Source organism: Primulina eburnea, chromosome 1, assembly GCF_022965805.1.
Source record: "Primulina eburnea isolate SZY01 chromosome 1, ASM2296580v1, whole genome shotgun sequence".
Taxonomy (NCBI): Eukaryota; Viridiplantae; Streptophyta; class Magnoliopsida; order Lamiales; family Gesneriaceae; genus Primulina; species Primulina eburnea.
Window position 1 is genome coordinate 64,512,470 of NC_133101.1, and position 17,804 is coordinate 64,530,273.

At 34.9% G+C, this 17,804-nt stretch overlaps 3 protein-coding genes across 3 annotated transcripts; 1 reads left to right on the forward strand and 2 right to left on the reverse strand.

Moving 5' to 3' along the window:
- Positions 1-899: 899 nt before the first annotated feature.
- LOC140809623 (gamma aminobutyrate transaminase 1, mitochondrial-like) lies at positions 900-4,889 on the reverse strand. The gene is made up of 17 exons (XM_073167314.1): positions 4,790-4,889; positions 4,471-4,555; positions 4,300-4,372; positions 3,805-3,902; positions 3,634-3,726; positions 3,331-3,404; positions 3,199-3,237; positions 3,009-3,097; positions 2,859-2,935; positions 2,672-2,746; positions 2,266-2,397; positions 2,076-2,163; positions 1,908-1,986; positions 1,495-1,585; positions 1,317-1,395; positions 1,103-1,218; positions 900-971 (listed from the first exon to the last, which is right to left on the reverse strand). Exons 1-17 carry the CDS (start codon positions 4,831-4,833, stop codon positions 900-902), a joined length of 1,404 nt encoding a protein of 467 aa, XP_073023415.1. The 5' UTR covers positions 4,834-4,889.
- A 5,679-nt stretch (positions 4,890-10,568) lies between these two features.
- LOC140841734 (choline-phosphate cytidylyltransferase 2-like) lies at positions 10,569-14,348 on the forward strand. Its single transcript, XM_073209386.1, has 8 exons — positions 10,569-10,807; positions 11,257-11,370; positions 11,700-11,795; positions 12,409-12,451; positions 12,585-12,740; positions 12,854-12,934; positions 13,585-13,695; positions 13,812-14,348. The coding sequence occupies exons 1-8, from the start codon at positions 10,668-10,670 to the stop codon at positions 13,995-13,997; spliced, it is 927 nt and encodes a 308-aa protein (XP_073065487.1). The 5' UTR covers positions 10,569-10,667; the 3' UTR covers positions 13,998-14,348.
- A 444-nt stretch (positions 14,349-14,792) lies between these two features.
- On the reverse strand, positions 14,793-15,971 carry LOC140814052 (uncharacterized). Its single transcript, XM_073172916.1, has 2 exons — positions 15,486-15,971; positions 14,793-15,072 (listed from the first exon to the last, which is right to left on the reverse strand). The coding sequence occupies exons 1-2, from the start codon at positions 15,894-15,896 to the stop codon at positions 14,944-14,946; spliced, it is 540 nt and encodes a 179-aa protein (XP_073029017.1). The 5' UTR covers positions 15,897-15,971; the 3' UTR covers positions 14,793-14,943.
- Between the last annotated feature and the right edge of the window lie 1,833 nt (positions 15,972-17,804).

Below are 17,804 nucleotides of genomic sequence, written 5' to 3' on the forward strand. Positions count from 1 at the left end.
CGTATTTAGATATATCATATATACATATATAAGTTTGACTTTGAAATGAGTCTTCTAACATATGAACATATAGCCGGCTATGAGGATTTTGACTTGATCCACCAAATTGACTTTAAAGTACTAAATGGTCAAAAAATATACTAATTCCCTAATTTGACTGCAACGAAGCACCATATTAACGCAAGAATGGACTGAGTTCAAAGAAAATGACCATTCAATGGTAACATTTGATTTTAAATTTATATATTTAAAAAAAAACCTTATTTTGAATTTTGTCATAACAGCAAAAAAAGTTTGAATTTACGCTTAAAACATTTTTTAACGTGCCAACCAGATCCAAATTGGAAAAGATGACCACCCTTCAACTTTAACCACAAAATCCAGTATATAATGATGAAAATGAACATTTACACTAAGATGTATAAAAATGAATGTAATTTAATTTAATTTAATAAAATATTATAAATCCCATTTTTCACAAGATATAAGATTGAAGGTTAAATGGCTTTCCTTCACAATAAATAAAGTCCCATGAACTTGATATACTCAAACTCACAACCAAACTTATAACCAAACCGAAGCTCTAACATTAAACCAGTTTTTTTTTTTCCCAAAAAACATTAAACTAATTGATTCATCACAATTCAATTCGATTCAGATCCTGGTTTAACTATAGTGACAGAAGGGCTGCAAGAAAAGTCCAAACAGCAAAATCTTTAGAATTCTCACTTATAATTTCATGAAACAGTGTAGGATCATCACGTGAGTGCTGTCTTGATGCAAGAAATCCGTGTAACTTTGTTATATACTAAATTTACTAGTTTTTAGTATTATTATTATTGAAATGTAAAAGATAGACATATCACAATGCACTACTCGTACATCATTTGTTTTCACTATTATTTCTTAGATTTGAGCTCTTCCACCATTTCTTCTGTCTTCTTCAGAGCTATTCCATAGATCCGTATGATCTGAAAAAGTGAAAAAGGAAAGATGAATCAGTTTTTTTATTCGAGTTATGCCCTGTTTTTCAAATCGAACACAGTCGATAATGAGTCCTTGAGCCATAATCTTTCAAATGCTATATTTACAGAAAACTCGCCTCATCAACTTCTTGAGGAGTTAATATAAGCGGAGGAGACATAATTATGATGTCGCCCAAACCGCGTACTAACAAGCCATTCTGCCGACATTGTACTACAAAATATGCACCAACACCTTCAAATTCAATGAAAGAAAGGAAGATCTAGTCATGTACCAACATTTGATCTATCTTTGTTTAGTAATCATTAACGTTAGATGTAGCAAGGTTGTACCCCATTCAGGAGGAAATGGATCATTTGGTGATTTGTTATCAGTGAATTCTGTTCCAAGAATCAAACCAGTTCCACGTATCTTCAAGAAAGAGTGTTGATAAAAAGACACAATAAGAAACCATCCATAGCATTCGACGTGAAAACTTGTAGAAATGAATCTAATGAAATGTTCGTGTACCTCACCGATGATGGGGCTGTCGGAAAACGCTTTCAAACCTTCTTGAAATTTGGGTGCTATTCTGTTCACCTGCTCAACAATGTCTCTCTCTCTGTAAACAAGGAAACCTTTTATGATGAACTAATTCTTTCAAGGGTCTTGATTGATGTTCCCCATCAATAATCGAATATGCAGCAAATAAGTCTTGTGCAAAGAGTGGTATTGTTAAGTACTAAGAATTATGGCAATAAAATCTAAAATATAGACACTTGGTAATCTCAGTAAATCAAATTTGATCCCGTAATAAATGTTCTGTTTTCTGAGATTCTTTCTTTGTGCAAGTTCACTCCTTACATTGATTGTAGCAGAGAAGTCTATCAATCTTTCGATCAAGATAATGATCAATTGTAAAGGAAATAAAAATGACAACATACTTGTAGATCTTAAGTGCCTCCAAAGCAACAGCACAGGATACAGGGTGTCCAGAATAGGTGAATCCATGGGAGAAAGAACCTTGAACAAAACAAATTTTTGAGCAACTCGGTACATAGGATTTATGATGAAAATCATATCAGATTAAAAGTTTAAATGTCACCACCAACCAAGCTTGTTGCTCTGAGAATATATGACATCGTAAAATTCAGGGCTCATAAGAACAGCTCCAATAGGTACGTATGCAGAAGAAAGAGCCTGGATATTATCAAAATTCAAAAGCAATGGAAATTGAGAATATGAAAAAAAAAAGAAAGAAAGAATAACTGCTATAAAATCTAGCTTGAGGTGAACTTGTACCTTGGCCAAGCTGACGAGATCGGGTTTAATCCCATACTTGTCACTACCGAACATCGTCCCGAGCCTTCCGAAGCCACATACTACTTCATCAGCAACGAAAAGAATATCATACTTTTTAAGTACAGCCTGAATCTGCACACACTTGAAAATATTTAGATCAACGTTCATTTTGCTGCATGAATATCAAATTCTTCTCGACTCCCGCCGAAGAAAAATGGGTGCCCAGATGCCTTTTGAACATAGTTTGGACATTGATATCAAGATTCAAAAGTGACATAAAGATGTTATCAACCATTTTTCTCCAAAAAATCAAGCTGATAAGACTTGTAGGAGGCAAGGAAACAATAATTTTATGCTTTATCATGCTGTCCCAGATTATGGAAGTAAGTATGTAAATGAAAACAACCTTCTCGAAATAGGTTGCAGGCGGAGGTATCACACCAGCTGCCCCCATTACAGGTTCAGCAATAAAAGCAGCAATCTGAAATATCAGAGTTTGTTAGTTGATAAACACAGCCTCTGTTAAACCGGAGAAAGAAATGCGTTCAAAAAGAAAAGAAAATGGAATGAACTTATCATCAAACTCCAGTTACCGTCTCCGGATCCTCTTTGACTATAAGATTCTCCAGGTTATTGGCCAACCTGGTAGAAAACTCCTCCTCGGTTTCGCCTGCAAAGATTTGTTTAGTTTGATGAGATCGTGTAAGCAGGTAGACAGTAATGACAAAAGATTGTGCCAACACCTGGTAGATGATAGCGCCAAAAATGTGGGCAGTCGGTATGTAACACAAATGGGTCTGGAAGATCGAAATTCTGGTGGCATAACGGCAATCTATTTAAAGATGGTGAAATATTTTATCAATAATTTTCACCAAACACATCCATACAAGTGAATTTTGAGTTTTGGATAGTTGAATGGTAACTAGCATATACCCTGAAAGACTGGTTGTTGCAACTGTTGAACCATGGTATCTGCCAAAACAAAAGAAGGAAACAACATTGAAAAACAGGCAACCAATGGTATAAACTATAAACTACAAGCATATCGGGACCCGAAAATATTACGCATTCGCTCGAGCAATAAACTTCTTTTTGTTTGGCCTTCCAAGTGCGTTGTTGTAGTACCAAACAAGCTTAACCTATAAGGAAAAAAAATTCAGAATTATGATTGAATTTACAAATGGCCAAAACTGTAAAAACGAAAAACTCTAAATTGTTCTGTGTCTATCTTGACTGAGATCCCTATTCCAGGCTTTCTGCCTTTACAACAACATAGAGAAGCAGTGAAATTTCATGTGTGACAAATTTAAAAAGAACTGCTGATAAATTATATAATAAATGTTTCCGGATATGATTGAAAACTTCAACCTGTGAATCGTTGGCCTCTGACCCACTATTTGCGAAGAAAACTTTAGACATCTTATTGGCAGTGAATAACTCTACAAGTTCTTTGGCAAGATCCTGAATATATTTTACCATGAAGAGTACAGTGTAAAATTTCCAAGTTGAAGCTTCCAAGTAAATCCTAAATCATCATACCAATGGGGGTTTCGTTGCTTGGTTAAAAAAAGAGTGTTGAAATGGTAATACGTTTAGTTGTTTAGTAGCAGCAGCAACAAGACGAGGCTCACTCCCACCTGAAAGAATGCTTGATTAAGCATATAAGCTAATATAGTGGCGACACATACATAATCTTGTCCGAAAATAAATGAATGAGAACCACAATTAAGAAAGACATGGATGCTACATTACTACATATATTAATGTTTCCAAGGTATCTGCTAGAAAACGAAGGCTAGTTTTATCAAATCTACATCCATGCAAAGCCAATACATACTACTGGCTTGAAAGACAAAAGTGTAAAGAAGAATAGCCATTTCATTATAATTAAACAAGTTGACCGTAAATTATAAAGATGGATTCTTTCCCATCTATGTAAAAGGCAGTGCAAGCGGCAAACATACATATTTGACAATCAAATGGAAACTAGATAAAAATATCGGTGCTAGATATCCATGTTAAAAGAGCAAGTACCTAGAGCTGTGCACCATAATCCGGCGACGGAATCAAGATACTTTTCTCCATGAATGTCGTAGACATAAGAGCCCTATAACATGTAAAAATGTAAGCATGTAACTGCAAAACGAAAAATCATTTCGCCTGAGAAACTCAAACTGAAATCAAACAACTTCTGTATACATATACCTTCGCTTTCTCAAGTACTAGAGGGTTCACATCTCTACTCTGCCATCCAGCAGTAAAAGGAGCCAGCATATGATGCCCCTTGAAGCTATAAATGCCAACTGTGAGTACTCTTGAGCTCAAAAATGAAATTCTAATATATATATATATATATATATATATATATATATATATATATGAATTCAAGATTTGTTGAGAGTTATGGAGAAATCTATATAAGGTAAGTCTTCCTTACCTTAAGTAATGAATTGAGTGAAATGGCGTACTAAATGATTTTCACTTTTATGTGAAAATGAAGAATAGCTAAAGAGAAGATGCATACCCTCTATGATCATCGGTCGATGAAACATCATTCTGGGATAACATGTTGTGTCGTATGTTGGCACCAGGTGCGCAAATATGAGATAGAAATGTGAAAATGATGAAATACACACTCAAATATTGAATATTGTAGAGAAACTCGAGAACTAGAGCTCTATTTATACATAAAATGTGCTTAATTTTTTCTTCCATACTCAGCCATTTGATTTCGCGGAACGTATCTGTTGCCGCTACAATTATTTTATCTTCCCTCTTTCTTTGACCAAAGAGAGAACGTGCATGAATTTTTATACATATAATAATAGTGGCCAACTTGTCAACTTTTTATCTCACTTGTAGATTTAATTAAAAATCAAAGACATCTTCGCTTATGAACGATTGTTTCATGTTGCTTATGTTTATGTTAGGCCACTCTAAGGATATATTTACAACACTCAAATATTCAAATTTATCTGTATCAATTAGTGGCAGTGATTAGTCGTGTCATGTCTCTCTTTGTAGTAGCCCGAATTCCAAATTGGGTAATTAACGGAGTAATGGTGATTAAGAAGGTTTAAGGTGTAATTTTGGCTATGGTCATGATCGGACGGACCGAAGAGGGTTCGGAAGCACCGAAGAGTTCGGACGATCCGAAGTGTAGTTCGGTGAATCCGATCATAGGTGTCAAGTGTTGATCGACACGTCATTTTTCCATGCATGTTCGGACGGTCCGAAGTGTATGATCGGAGGATCCGATCATGAGCTGTCAAGAGCCAATGGACACGTAGCGTTCGGACGTTCCGAAGTGTTGTTCGGAGGATCCGAACATGGCCTATAAATAGTGCTCGGATTTCTCATTTGTGACTTGCCAATTCATGATTTTGCCTCATAGTTGAGAGGATTTGGAAGGTTTCTAGGGTTAGTTGTTGGTCGAGCGATAGCCAAGAGCTGCCAGGAGTAGTAGCGTAGCGGCGCCTGAGTTTCAAGGCAATCGACATCAAAGGGCTGTCGACGGACGAAGGTAAACCCTAAACCTTTGGTAGTACTAGGGAGTACTGGTTTTGATAGTCGAGCATGGTAGTATTGATTGAGTATGCTTTTGATGCGTAGGCTTGTGCTAGACCTGATTAGCGGTGTTGCGTAAGGCTAGGCTTGCTGTGATAGAGGTACGAAAGTACTATCCGAGATATCCTGGTTGAGTATACATTCATATATGTGTTGCATGAGTATTTGCTGCATTGTTATATGTCATATGATGCATGCTATTATGTCACGAGTTATGATGCATATTGCATATCATGTTGAGCCGTATCTCCTTCGAGATAGCCTTTACTGTTGAGCTGTATCTCTTTCGAGATAAGCTATATCTTGGGGCCGCTCAGCCCTGTCTTGTGGACGCATGGACACCGAGAGTACACAGTGGCCGACGGGTCGGGAGGGCTTCGGTGGTCCGGGACATTTTAGGTCCACGTCTGTCTTGTAGTGGATGCAGTGACCCAGAGGTTGGACCGCGCGGCACTATCCACTTGGCGCCTCTAGACTGAGCATTTTGAAATCCTTTGTGATTCCTGTTTCTTGACTACCCTGGTATCATATCATAGCATGTGCATTTCATATAGGTTTGTATACTCATACTTTTGTACTGGGCGTTCTTATCGCTCACGTCCTCGGTTTTGTTTATTTCTTGGACACCCCATTCCCACGGGGCAGGCCTCAGGTTGGATGGCTCAGGAGGAGCAGGAGGAGGACGTTGAGTAGCTGGTTGGTTTAGTTTTCAGTGTTTTCCATTTGATTCGATATGGTTGTACTGGATATTTCATTTTGAGTTAGTCTAGACTTCGATTTCGATTGGGTTGTATAACTATTGTTGTTGGCTATATTTCCGCTGTTATCTCTGATTATAATTAATTAGGTTAACTGTATGCTTAGTTTTTGATTAGTAGGTGATTTTGGAACGGGTCACTACACTCTTCGAATTTATTAACTCGATCATCCATTCTCAGAAAAAACAATTAGTTCAAGTTTAAATATTCAAATTTAATTTCCACCGCACCTTATTTTTAGTTAAATAGAAACAAGTTTTTTACTCAATTTGTCAAACTGAATTGAATACACCGCTCGGTATCTTTCCTCGTGTGTGAGATCGTGCTCTTTTCTCCTTATTTTTTCCCACTCATCGCAGAATACACGATTTAACCAAGAGCACTTCTCCATCTCGTGTTTATTCCTTCTTTGTTTACCAAATTCTTCAGTAGAAGCTGAAGAATCAGCCACACTCTTTTTCTTCTTCTCTTTCCGTGTTACCGAACACATCCATTAATTTTGTTTCTTTTCGCCATTTTGATTCTGAATTCAACATTCTTATTTTTATGCAATAAAAAAACCATTATCAAGAACTATAAAATCAATTCAAACCTAATAACTATTAATGAACTCCAATAAATATATTAAAATATGGACACATGCATCAATTGGCTTGGTTAGAAACACCAGCTGGGTTATATGAAAATATAATTTTAATATTAAATTTATTTCCCAAGATCAATTTTTTCTTGTTGATATGAGTGCGAGTATTTAATTATGGTTTTGTCTTTCTAGATAATGTAATAATGAATGTGATAATTATGGTGAGATTTTTGTGACATGATATCTTTGTTTAAAAAAGAATTTGTTCTTAATAAAACTCTTATTTTCTATATTGTGTAGGTTTTCTTGTTGATAAACCTTAGGGCTATAAATAAGATGATTCATCTCATGCAAAGAGGAAGTGATTTACGTAGAATCATATTATACTATTGCACCTTTGCACGCCATAAACTTTAGAGAAAACAATCTATAAGGTTGGTGCTGAACGAATAAGTGGTGAATCTACGTGTTTGGATTAGATAGCTCGAAAATGTATCCGGAACCATCTTAATCTGGTCGGGTCGAATCTTAACCCGTAACCATGCAAGATCTCTAACTGAGACAGCGGAGCAACACTCGTTCAGGCCTGTGATCATAAGCCACCATACATGGTCCTTTGAGTGACAGTAGGTTTGGGGTTTCGTTGTTTTTTGAAGTAAGGAGGCCAAGGCATTTTCACGGAGGGTTTTCGGCCTAATGTTTTTGAGGTAGCTGTAGCTACTTTTCCATTAAAAAAACTTGTCTTAATTCCCCTCTAAGCCCTCTTCTATATATCTATTTGCAGCTACTTCTGCAGCATTATTAATATACATGCCTATATCTAGCTTATTTGATTCTAATGCATGCATTTATGTTATTAATTATTAATTATTATATATATTGCTTGAGGTGACCACCTAATGGAAATAGACTAATAGATTATTTTATGGGCACCAAATGATACTTAACTTAGTACCGAACAGTATTTCATTTATTTATTTGTGAATTATTCCTTGCACAATTATGTGAATATTTGATTTGAGTAAGGGTAAATTGCTCTTTTAAATCCTAAATCCCAAAATCAAGGAGAAAGTGATTCTACACTCTCCTTGATATACAAGAAATTTTTTTAATATATGAGTGTAAATATATGAGTCTTCTATTTCAGATCTGGTAGAGAAACAAATGTGTGGAGTATAAAATATTTGATCTATATGTATTTTACATTTCATATCTCAAAAAGTGAAAGATTAAATCATGATTTTACCTATTGGCAAAAACTTGTGTGAGACGGTCTCACGGGTCGTATTTGTGAGACGGATATCTTATTTGGGTCATCCATGAAAAAATATTACTTTTTATACTAAGAGTATTACTTTTTATTGTGAATATGGGTAGGGTTGACCCGTCTCACAGATTATGATCCGTGAGACGGTCTCACATGAGATCCGCTCTTACCTATTTGAGTCAATTGATTCTATGAATATATAAATCAATACGTTGATTTAATATTTTTGTAAGTAAAATTTCATAAATTAATATGAAAACATGTATAGTAAGTGTTGATATTAATAAAATTGTTCATAGAGGTGACCGCAATGTAGTTTTGCAGTTTTTCTTTAAAATCAAACCAAATTGTCATATTCGGTCATCAGTTAAATCTTTAAAAAAAATTGTATTTTTGTATATGAAATTAGTTTTTCGGTTTTTAGATTTGCGTTTTTTAATGATCAAGTAGAATGCAAACTATTAGAACATATTTTCACGAGTGGGTCTCATGTGAGACCGTCTCACGGATCATAATATGTGAAACGGGTCAACCATACACATATTCACAATAAAAAATAATACTCTTGGCATAAAAAATAATACTTTTTCATGGATGACCCAAATAAGAGATTTGTCTCACAAATACGATCCGTGAGACCGTCTCACACAAGTTTTTGCTTATATTCAAATATAATTGATTCCGAAACAATATTCAATAATCAAGATTCGAAACTAAGTTTATAATTGAACACAAAAAGACATTCACAACAAAAATGACATTTGTACAATGCTTTCATTTTTCATCCTTCCAAACTTCGATTAAAATATTTGTAACAAAAAAAAAATTCTAACGAAAACAAGACTAATTTTAAGAATATTTAAGAAGATGTTTTATTTTGTAGGAGGAAAAATTTTGAACGAGAATTGAGAGAGTGTGAATGACAACTTCCTTAATTGACAGTGCTTTATATATTATTATGCCAAATACTATGACAATTGATAAGCAGTGCAAGCAGGACGGTTTGGTACGATTCTTGACAAAAAATAACTACATACAGATCAATTTATAATTATTATTTTTAATCAAGATTTTTAGAAAAATTATAGGATGTCACTTAACAAAAAAAATTGATCACCCCAACAATTTATAAACAAAATCTTTTTTTTATGGAATCCAAAGTAATATCGTATATTAATATTATATTTTTAATGTTTTATAACCATTTTTTTCCATAAAAAATACATGAGCAAGAGCCTTCATAAAAAATTCCTTTTGGATGAGAGAGTTCAAAATCATTTTATGTCAGGACACTCGACTCAAACTTAAAGTTAAACCGGATTCCTTTGAAGAATTCAAATAACTCTTTAACATTACGGGTCCGCAGTAAAGATACCGCCGCAATTTATTGTTAGGTAACATTTTGAATTAAAAACATATAACATAATATGCATTTGACTTAATTTAATTATATATCACGAATACTGAAAACCTTTCTTATTAACATTTTCCTTGTCTAAATTATTGTCACGTTCGAAATTTAATGGTAGGTAATTTGCATGCCGTTGCAGCATAATGCTACACAAATACTAATTAATAAATGATTGTCGCTCTTACCTGATAATTTCTTGAAAGAGGATGCAAGAAATCAGTGCAAATTAACTTTTTTATGTTATTTTTGTATTATTATTATTATTGAAATGTAAGAGATAAATAGACACGTCTCATTGCACCGATGAAAAGAGGGAAATAGAATTTAGATATCTATATAAAGAAGCATAACAATTCAGTTCTTTTCACCTTTTAGTGGTTAGATTTGAACTCTTCCACCTTTTCTTCCGTCTTCGTCATAGCTATCTCATTCACATGAAAAAGTGAAAAAAGAAAAAAACAAAACAGATTTTAATTCCGAATTCTGCATGGTTTTTCAAATAGAACGTTTTGATAATTTCAACATGTACCCGAAAAACTAACATTATCACTAACGAGTCCTTCCCAGAATAAGTGAAAATTCATTTAAAAAGTAAAATCAATTATTATATTCAAATTTTACAGTGTGTATTTATTAATTAATTATTATTATCATTAATTTTGTGAATCTAAAAAAAATAGGTATTTATTTTATACAAGGTGGGGTATTTATTTTCCCACGCGCACACGACTTTGATTTCGTCAAAATAAAATATATGGGACACAAATCTAATTGGGCCGACACCCCAGTGGGAGAGAGAAGGGCAACGGCTGAGCGATGGGCGGAAGCGGCGCTGGTATCAGCAATTCCGTGGAACCTCCATCCTCGTCCGACTGCCCCGTTCGTGTGTACGCCGATGGGATCTACGATCTTTTCCATTTCGGCCACGCTCGAGCTCTCGAACAGGCCAAACTTGCGTATGTCGTTGCCGCTTTACTTTATTTTGTGGGTCTGATTTATATTTTTGTTTCTTGCTATTTTTGGGTAATTGACATATCTTCGAAATTTTGTTACTTGTTCGCTAGGCGTTTCGTTTTATGTACATTAAATATGATGAATCCGATCTATTCTGCCACCCGTTTTTGGGAAATCACACGTTTAATTTTCTACTTTTTGATTAAGGGTTGATCGCCCCGTTCCTCGTCCGCCTGAACCCGCTTCGGTCTCCCTTCATTTGCGCCTATATAGAGTGCCTTTTTTCATCCGTTTTAAAACATCGTGTATTTTGGTTTTATCATTTATTTGTGTTCATGATTTATTTGCGCATCAAGTTCTGTCAATTTAGTCACATCAAGCCTTGTTTTTATCTACGGCCGAATGAATTCTGGTGGCCATGTGTAATGGTGTCATGTATATATCTGCGCAGCTTCCCAAATACGTACTTGATGGTTGGATGTTGCAACGATGAGACTACTCATAAGTACAAGGGAAAGACTGTTATGACCGAATCTGAGCGCTATGAATCGCTTCGCCATTGCAAGTATGTTTGTCTTTTTTTGTACATTCCTGTTTATGAAACGGCGTCATGCATTTTTAGCTGATTCTTGATGACCTTTAGGTCCAGTCATGGCATTGTTTCTTTTTTTAGTTCAGTTTAGACACTACTGGGTTGTTGATGATTGTTAAGCATTTTCAATTTTCACATTTCCGCTATGATAGTTTTTCATTATTTTTCACGTGATAATGTTGATGAAAATGATTAATTGTTTTAGTTTTATGTCTATACAGATGTTAAAATAGTTTCACTGTCTTACCTGCCGAATATTTTGAGGACCAGATAGTGTTATGCCTGGCTTCTTTGTTTGGCAGGTGGGTTGATGAGGTTATCCCTGATGCCCCATGGGTAATAAACCAGGAGTTTCTGGACAAGCACCGAATCGACTATGTGGCGCATGATGCTCTTCCGTAAGTCCGAGGGTTCTATCCTTCTTTTGATAGTGGCCGTATCCTTTTTCCATTTCTTTATCATGTTGAGCTGCAACAATATGAATCAGGATTCTGTAGAATCATAGAACATTATGTGATCAGAGACTTTGGTTGGTGTTATCGCCTTCCCAAGTGTCTGAACATCTTTCTCGATTACGGTTTGATATTTTATTAATTAACCAAAATTACCCATTTACCCTAAAAGTACATGTTGATGAAAAAGCTCTTCAGGATCTCTCAAGTCTTTTGTTCTGGAAAATTTTATGACAAATTTATCTAGAAAATATCGGGATGGTGTGATAATGTGGTTTTTAATAGCTGATTTTGATTGCTATTGGGTTGATATTTTATTGTGATTATGTTATGATTCCTGTGTATGGCTTTATTGGAGTTTGCAAATTGCACAAGGAGGCTTTTGTTTGCACTTGCAACATGGCAAATGCTAGTGGGAAGTAAAACCTTATTTACTTGTTATGTTTTCCCTTTGATTTGATTTGTTCTTTCTAAATTGTGGTTGGATTTGTAATATATGCTAGTTGTCAACGAAGCACACGTTTAAACTCTTTTAATTCTTATAAGGGATTTTATACAGTTATGCGGATACCAGTGGAGCTGGAAAGGATGTTTATGAATTTGTAAGCCTGGCATTGTATTTTATAATTTTAAGCTGTAGTTTATTTATTAAATTTTCTGTGGATGTTGGTCTTGTCCACTCCTTTTCATTATGTCGACATTTGAATATCATATATTATGCTACTTTTGTTACAGGTCAAAGCTGTCGGAAGATTTAAAGAGACTAAAAGGACAGAAGGAATTTCAACGTCGGACATCATAATGAGAATAGTCAAAGACTATAATCAATATGTCTTGCGGAATTTGGATCGTGGATACACAAGAAAGGAGCTCAATGTTAGCTATGTTAGGGTATGGTGTTCCTAATATTCTTATTTTACTCTTGTCCTGATTGGATTCTGATATTTCTGATAATCTATATCACTAGAACTCTTGCATTACTAAGATTTGTGTAAAATCCGCAGGAAAAGGGATTAAGGGTGAACATGAGACTGAAGAAGTTACAAGAAAAAGTCAAAGAACACCAAGAAAAAGTGGGCGAGAAGGTAAAATTTGTTTCTTTGCATAAATTTACTTCTTCTGATCTGATGCCAATGTGTTAGTTCGAATGAAGCGCAAGAATTTTTGAAGAAATTAGGCTTTTGGCATTTGCCAAAGTGAGTCAGCTATTGGTTACAAAAATTTGAAGAATGACTTTTTTCTGAGGATGTAGCTGATGATTATATAAGTTGCTGATTGTCATATCCTATCTGCCATAATATGTGCAACCTCTAGTCCTCTACTTCTTCAATCCCGAAATCCTGTTAACTGGCATCCATTTCCACCACACACAGTTTCATTCTAACAAGTGTCATATAGTCCCAACTCTCAGTACTGGTTTGCCTGCACTTCAGCCAATGTCCCTTGTATAGAAAATGTATATGTCGTAAATGTATGTTGTTCCTTTCTCGTTTCTAACATAATTAGAGCTCGATATTAGTTATTCATCCAAATGTCGCCCCTATCGCTCGCTAAAGTGAAATATAAAAGGGTCTCCTTATAAATTTGGCCCATTCTTGACTGGTCGAAAGTCATTTTTTAAGTGCCATTATTTGCGTATTTGTATGTGTCATGCAACTTAGTAGCGAGCAAAGCTTACTCATCTTATGGTCTTATACATGGCCCTATTTATTCATGTTTAAATCCCTGTTTGCAGATACAAATCGTTGCAAAGACAGCTGGCATACATCGCAATATTTGGGTTGAAAATGCAGATCGTTGGGTTGCTGGATTTCTCGAAATGTTTGAGGAAGGCTGCCATAAAATGGTGCATACAAAAATACATATATAGATTATAGGCACAACACTCAAACACATACATCTAGGTTCAACTATAATCCAATCCTACATTTGTGTGATTCGTACTTCAAAACTTGTGTTCAGGGAACGGCCATTAGGGACCGGATTCAAGAATTAAGCCAACAGGGACAGGGATTGCTACTAAACGGGCAAAGAAGTAGCGATGATGATGAGGATGAGTTCTATTACGATGAGGATGATGATGAATATTATTATTATGATGAGGATGAGGATGATGTAGAATACTATGACAGTGATGAGAAGAAATGACATGCAAGTCACTGAACCAAGGGTGGTGTACTCACACTCGCCTTGTGTAAAACGGGTCGTACGTTAGCTAAGTTAAATTACTATCTGTGGGAGATTGCATTAGGCTTTTAATCGGTTTGGCGCTTTTCTCTTTTATTTTCTTTGCATTTTTTTTTGTGTTCGGTTTGTTCCAGATTATCATTATTTATGATTTTTGTTATAGCCATTTGAACAAAGATGAATGTATATTTTGCTTCGTTACCGTTTGATAGAACATTTTCGTTTTGGAAACAACGTATTGGGGTACGCCCCCTAAATGTATTATGTGAACTAAAATCGTGATTGGGAGAAAAAATCGTGTTTGGCGATGGACGAGATGAGATTGGCGAATTCGACGATTTGGGCGTGACACATCACCGGCCATGGGATGAAAATCAATTCACCGTTGCTGGACTCCTCCATTATTCTCTCTTTTTACTGCTAAATTGTTCCTGTACACCTTTTCCAATTATATATATATTGTATTTAGCTGGTGAGGGATTCGTTCTGGTCGTGTCTCGACTTCGAGATCTCATTCTATCTTGACATTCACGTGTGTCTTTTGGGTCGATGATGTGAAGGTGGGAGAGCATGAGAGTTTGGGTTGATGAAAATCTTTATAAAAAGTTCACTTTATTCTGCGACAAAGGAAACAAATCTAAACAAATGGGGTGGGGTAGGCCGGCTCTAAACCTCTCTTTTACAATATTTATTAGATGTATAAGTCAGGTGAGTTTGTGTACATTAAACAAAACGAGTCAAAAAATTGTGATATATGTGCAAGAATCAAAATAACTAGATTTGGAACCGCACATTAGCTAGTACATAATACTGGTCCGGGGAAATCCTAGAAATACTGAGATGAAATAAAATAGTTGCTAATCTTTTTTCGTGGAATCTTGATAATTTGAATGATTCTAAGTTTCTATTATAAATCACAAGTTGCAGTCTGGCAGGTAACTGGAGAGATCTTTCTTGTAAATGAAGATGGATTGGATCTTTCTTTTTGTTTTTTCTTGAAATGTTTCGAAGCAGCTTTCATGGCTTTAGCCCATTTCTGCACATAACACACAAAACAAAATGAATCCATACATTTTCATGTAAAAAGAAGTACTCCATTTTTCTATGGCACCCAAGATTTAACACATCCTATTACTCTATCAAATAATAAGTCCAAGAACAGAGTAAAAAATATTCTTATTACTAAACAAAAATATACCCAATCGTTAGATTTCATGGTAGAGCCAACCAATATCGGAATAAAAATCTAGTGGTGGCACAATTTTTACATCTCAGTTTTCCTTAAAAATAATATCAATATTATGCCACCGACTAGTAAAAAAATTGAGAGTTAAAACCCAAAAATGTATATTATAAAATTAAAATTATATTATGTATAATTCTGTAATTGTGGACTGGATATGGGATCGCAATACGTACACCGCTTATTATGTGAACTGAAAACCGTACCTTTCTTGGTGTTGGGGAAGACGCCTTAAGGCGACCGGAAGACGGCACCGGAGAAAAACCAAAGGACTTCCTCTTATTCATCTTCATTCTTTGGTACATGCATATGTTATCAGAGACAACACTGGTGAACTTTTTCTTGATATTGGCTGCAAATTTCTTGGAATTTTTTAGCAACCCCGTGAAATCATTTTCATCGTACTGTAGCTTTCTTGAAAGTTCTAGGCATCCATCCCTGCCATTAACAAAGTTCCGAGGAACCAAAGGGGACCAAATAGAACTCTGGGAGTAATCGAAGTCGAAGGCAGAGTTGTCCGGGAACTTGCAGAGAAGCTCGCTGGACATGAATGATTCCAAATACTCCACAACTTTTACAGGTGGTAATGGATTCCCATGGGAAGAAATGTGAGACATTGGTAAGAAAACCGAAGAGATTTATGGGATTTGCGGAGTTTTTATGGTGGTATTGAAGTTGCAGAGAAAGAAGACTTTGGGAGATCACAAAAGTAGCCGTTGAGGGAGGGGCCGACGCATTAATTTATGGAGGACCAAATTTAATACAGACCTCAATTGAATAAAATAATGTTTGTTAGCAGTCAAACCAGAAAAAATAAAGATTGTATGATCTAAAAAAAACCAAGAATAATGATTGAATTAATTAATTAATTGAAAAATCTCAAATATTTGTTTTTAGATAATCATAGTTTTTAAATATTATTCAAGAAAGAAATTGTCATGATCCATTGTTCCTTTTTTGTAGAACTTTAAATAATGTCTTGAGATTTAATTAAGTTTAAATTTTTTAAGTGAATAATGCATGAATAAATATTAAACTTACACTCTCCCAAATGAACTAAATTATAGAGATTTTTTTTTTCAAAAAAAGAAAGCAAAAACTTTAGGAGGAAACTAGGACGGCCAAACAATATTTAAATGATAAGATTTGCTTTGTCTTTTACTCAAAATTTTCCATGTGATTAAGTAGCTAATTTCATAATACTTTGCGATTTTAATCAGAGATACATCATAATATGCAAGGGAGTGAGTCTCATGTGAGACGGGTCAACCCTACCCATTTTCACAATAAAAAATAATACTTTTAGTATAAAAAGTAATACTTTTTCATAGGTGATCCAAATAAGAGATCCGTCTCACAAATATGACCCGTGAGACCGTCTCACACAAGTTTTTGCCTATAGAAGGATAAAAAGTTAATAAAAACAAAAAAGACAAATTGAAAACGAAGTATTATATCATGAAAAGAGAAAAATCACAGTGTGGAAGCCCTATGTTAGAGGTATTTATAGGGCACCAGAATCGATTACCGTTCCGAAATGCTCATGTAAATGATAACGATTCACATCTTGACTTTATCATGATTTGAGAACGTGAAAGAGAATATGCCCTGTGATTATCAATGAATATGGTACATGATCAATCAACTTAGTCTTCTTGTATTGCTCGATTAAGGCCATGAGCCCAGGATTATACAAGTTGATAGTAGTATACTAGATTTCTTGAGTTGATACATGTCTTGAGTGGCTTAAATAGGGTACTCTCTTCATACCAGAGATGCCCTCCGCCCGATCTTCTCTTGTCTTCGTTGGACTAACTCTGAATTTGCCCTGTTTTAGTGTTTCTTTCCCAGCTTGGTCTAAAAACCCTTTCAAGATATCATATAATAATCCAAAATATAAGTTTGAAAATATTTAAATAATACTTATTAAAAGAATTATTAAATCAATGTATTTTTAAAATTATCCATCAAATCAAACACAATTTTTAGTTCTCGGTCTTAGGAGATGCCTTGTTACGTCGTCCTATTTTTTCTCCATTGAGGCAACCCCGGCCGAATTGGGTGCGGCCTCAAGGCCCTCTATGGTCTAAGCGAAACCGATCTTAAACGAATTAAACCACGTGAGAGAAATACTCCCAAATAAAATGGGAAAATTAGTATATAACATACCCAAATAAAAACAAGTCAAGAGATCAAATGATCATATCTCGAAGAAAACTCAAACTAGATATCTTTCATTGTCAAAGTTTCCGGTCAAATCCAAACCAATCAAACTAAGACAAAATCTAGAGAGCTCAATTCAATTTGTTTGAACATAGTAAATAAATTATCCTTTTTAAAATAAGAGGAGGAGCAACAAAAAATTTATCACAACGTACCATTTATTATGTCGCAAAATATATGACAACGTACCATTTATTATATTTTATGAGTTCGTCACTACTTAATAAAAATAAATTGTGGAATCAGTGTGATTATTTATCTGAATTTATAAGTTAGTTTGAACCGTGCGCTCCAAAAAAAAA

Bases quoted from the DNA above. Each gene is read 5' to 3' on its own strand.
- LOC140809623 (XM_073167314.1), bottom strand. From the start codon at position 4,833: ATGTTATCCCAGAATGATGTTTCATCGACCGATGATCATAGAGG. The intron at 4,373-4,470 runs GTATATGTATAC...TACATGTTATAG, and splicing joins TAGTACTTGAGAAAGCGAAG to GGCTCTTATGTCTACGACAT. The intron at 3,098-3,198 runs GTATATGCTAGT...ATCTTTAAATAG, and splicing joins GCAACAACCAGTCTTTCAGG to ATTGCCGTTATGCCACCAGA.
- LOC140841734 (XM_073209386.1), top strand. From the start codon at position 10,668: ATGGGCGGAAGCGGCGCTGGTATCAGCAATTCCGTGGAACCTCCATCC. The intron at 12,452-12,584 runs GTAAGCCTGGCA...CTTTTGTTACAG, and splicing joins GAAAGGATGTTTATGAATTT to GTCAAAGCTGTCGGAAGATT. The intron at 13,696-13,811 runs GTGCATACAAAA...ACTTGTGTTCAG, and splicing joins AGGAAGGCTGCCATAAAATG to GGAACGGCCATTAGGGACCG.
- LOC140814052 (XM_073172916.1), bottom strand. From the start codon at position 15,896: ATGTCTCACATTTCTTCCCATGGGAATCCATTACCACCTGTAAAAGTT. The intron at 15,073-15,485 runs GTACGGTTTTCA...TGTTATGTGCAG, and splicing joins CTTCCCCAACACCAAGAAAG to AAATGGGCTAAAGCCATGAA.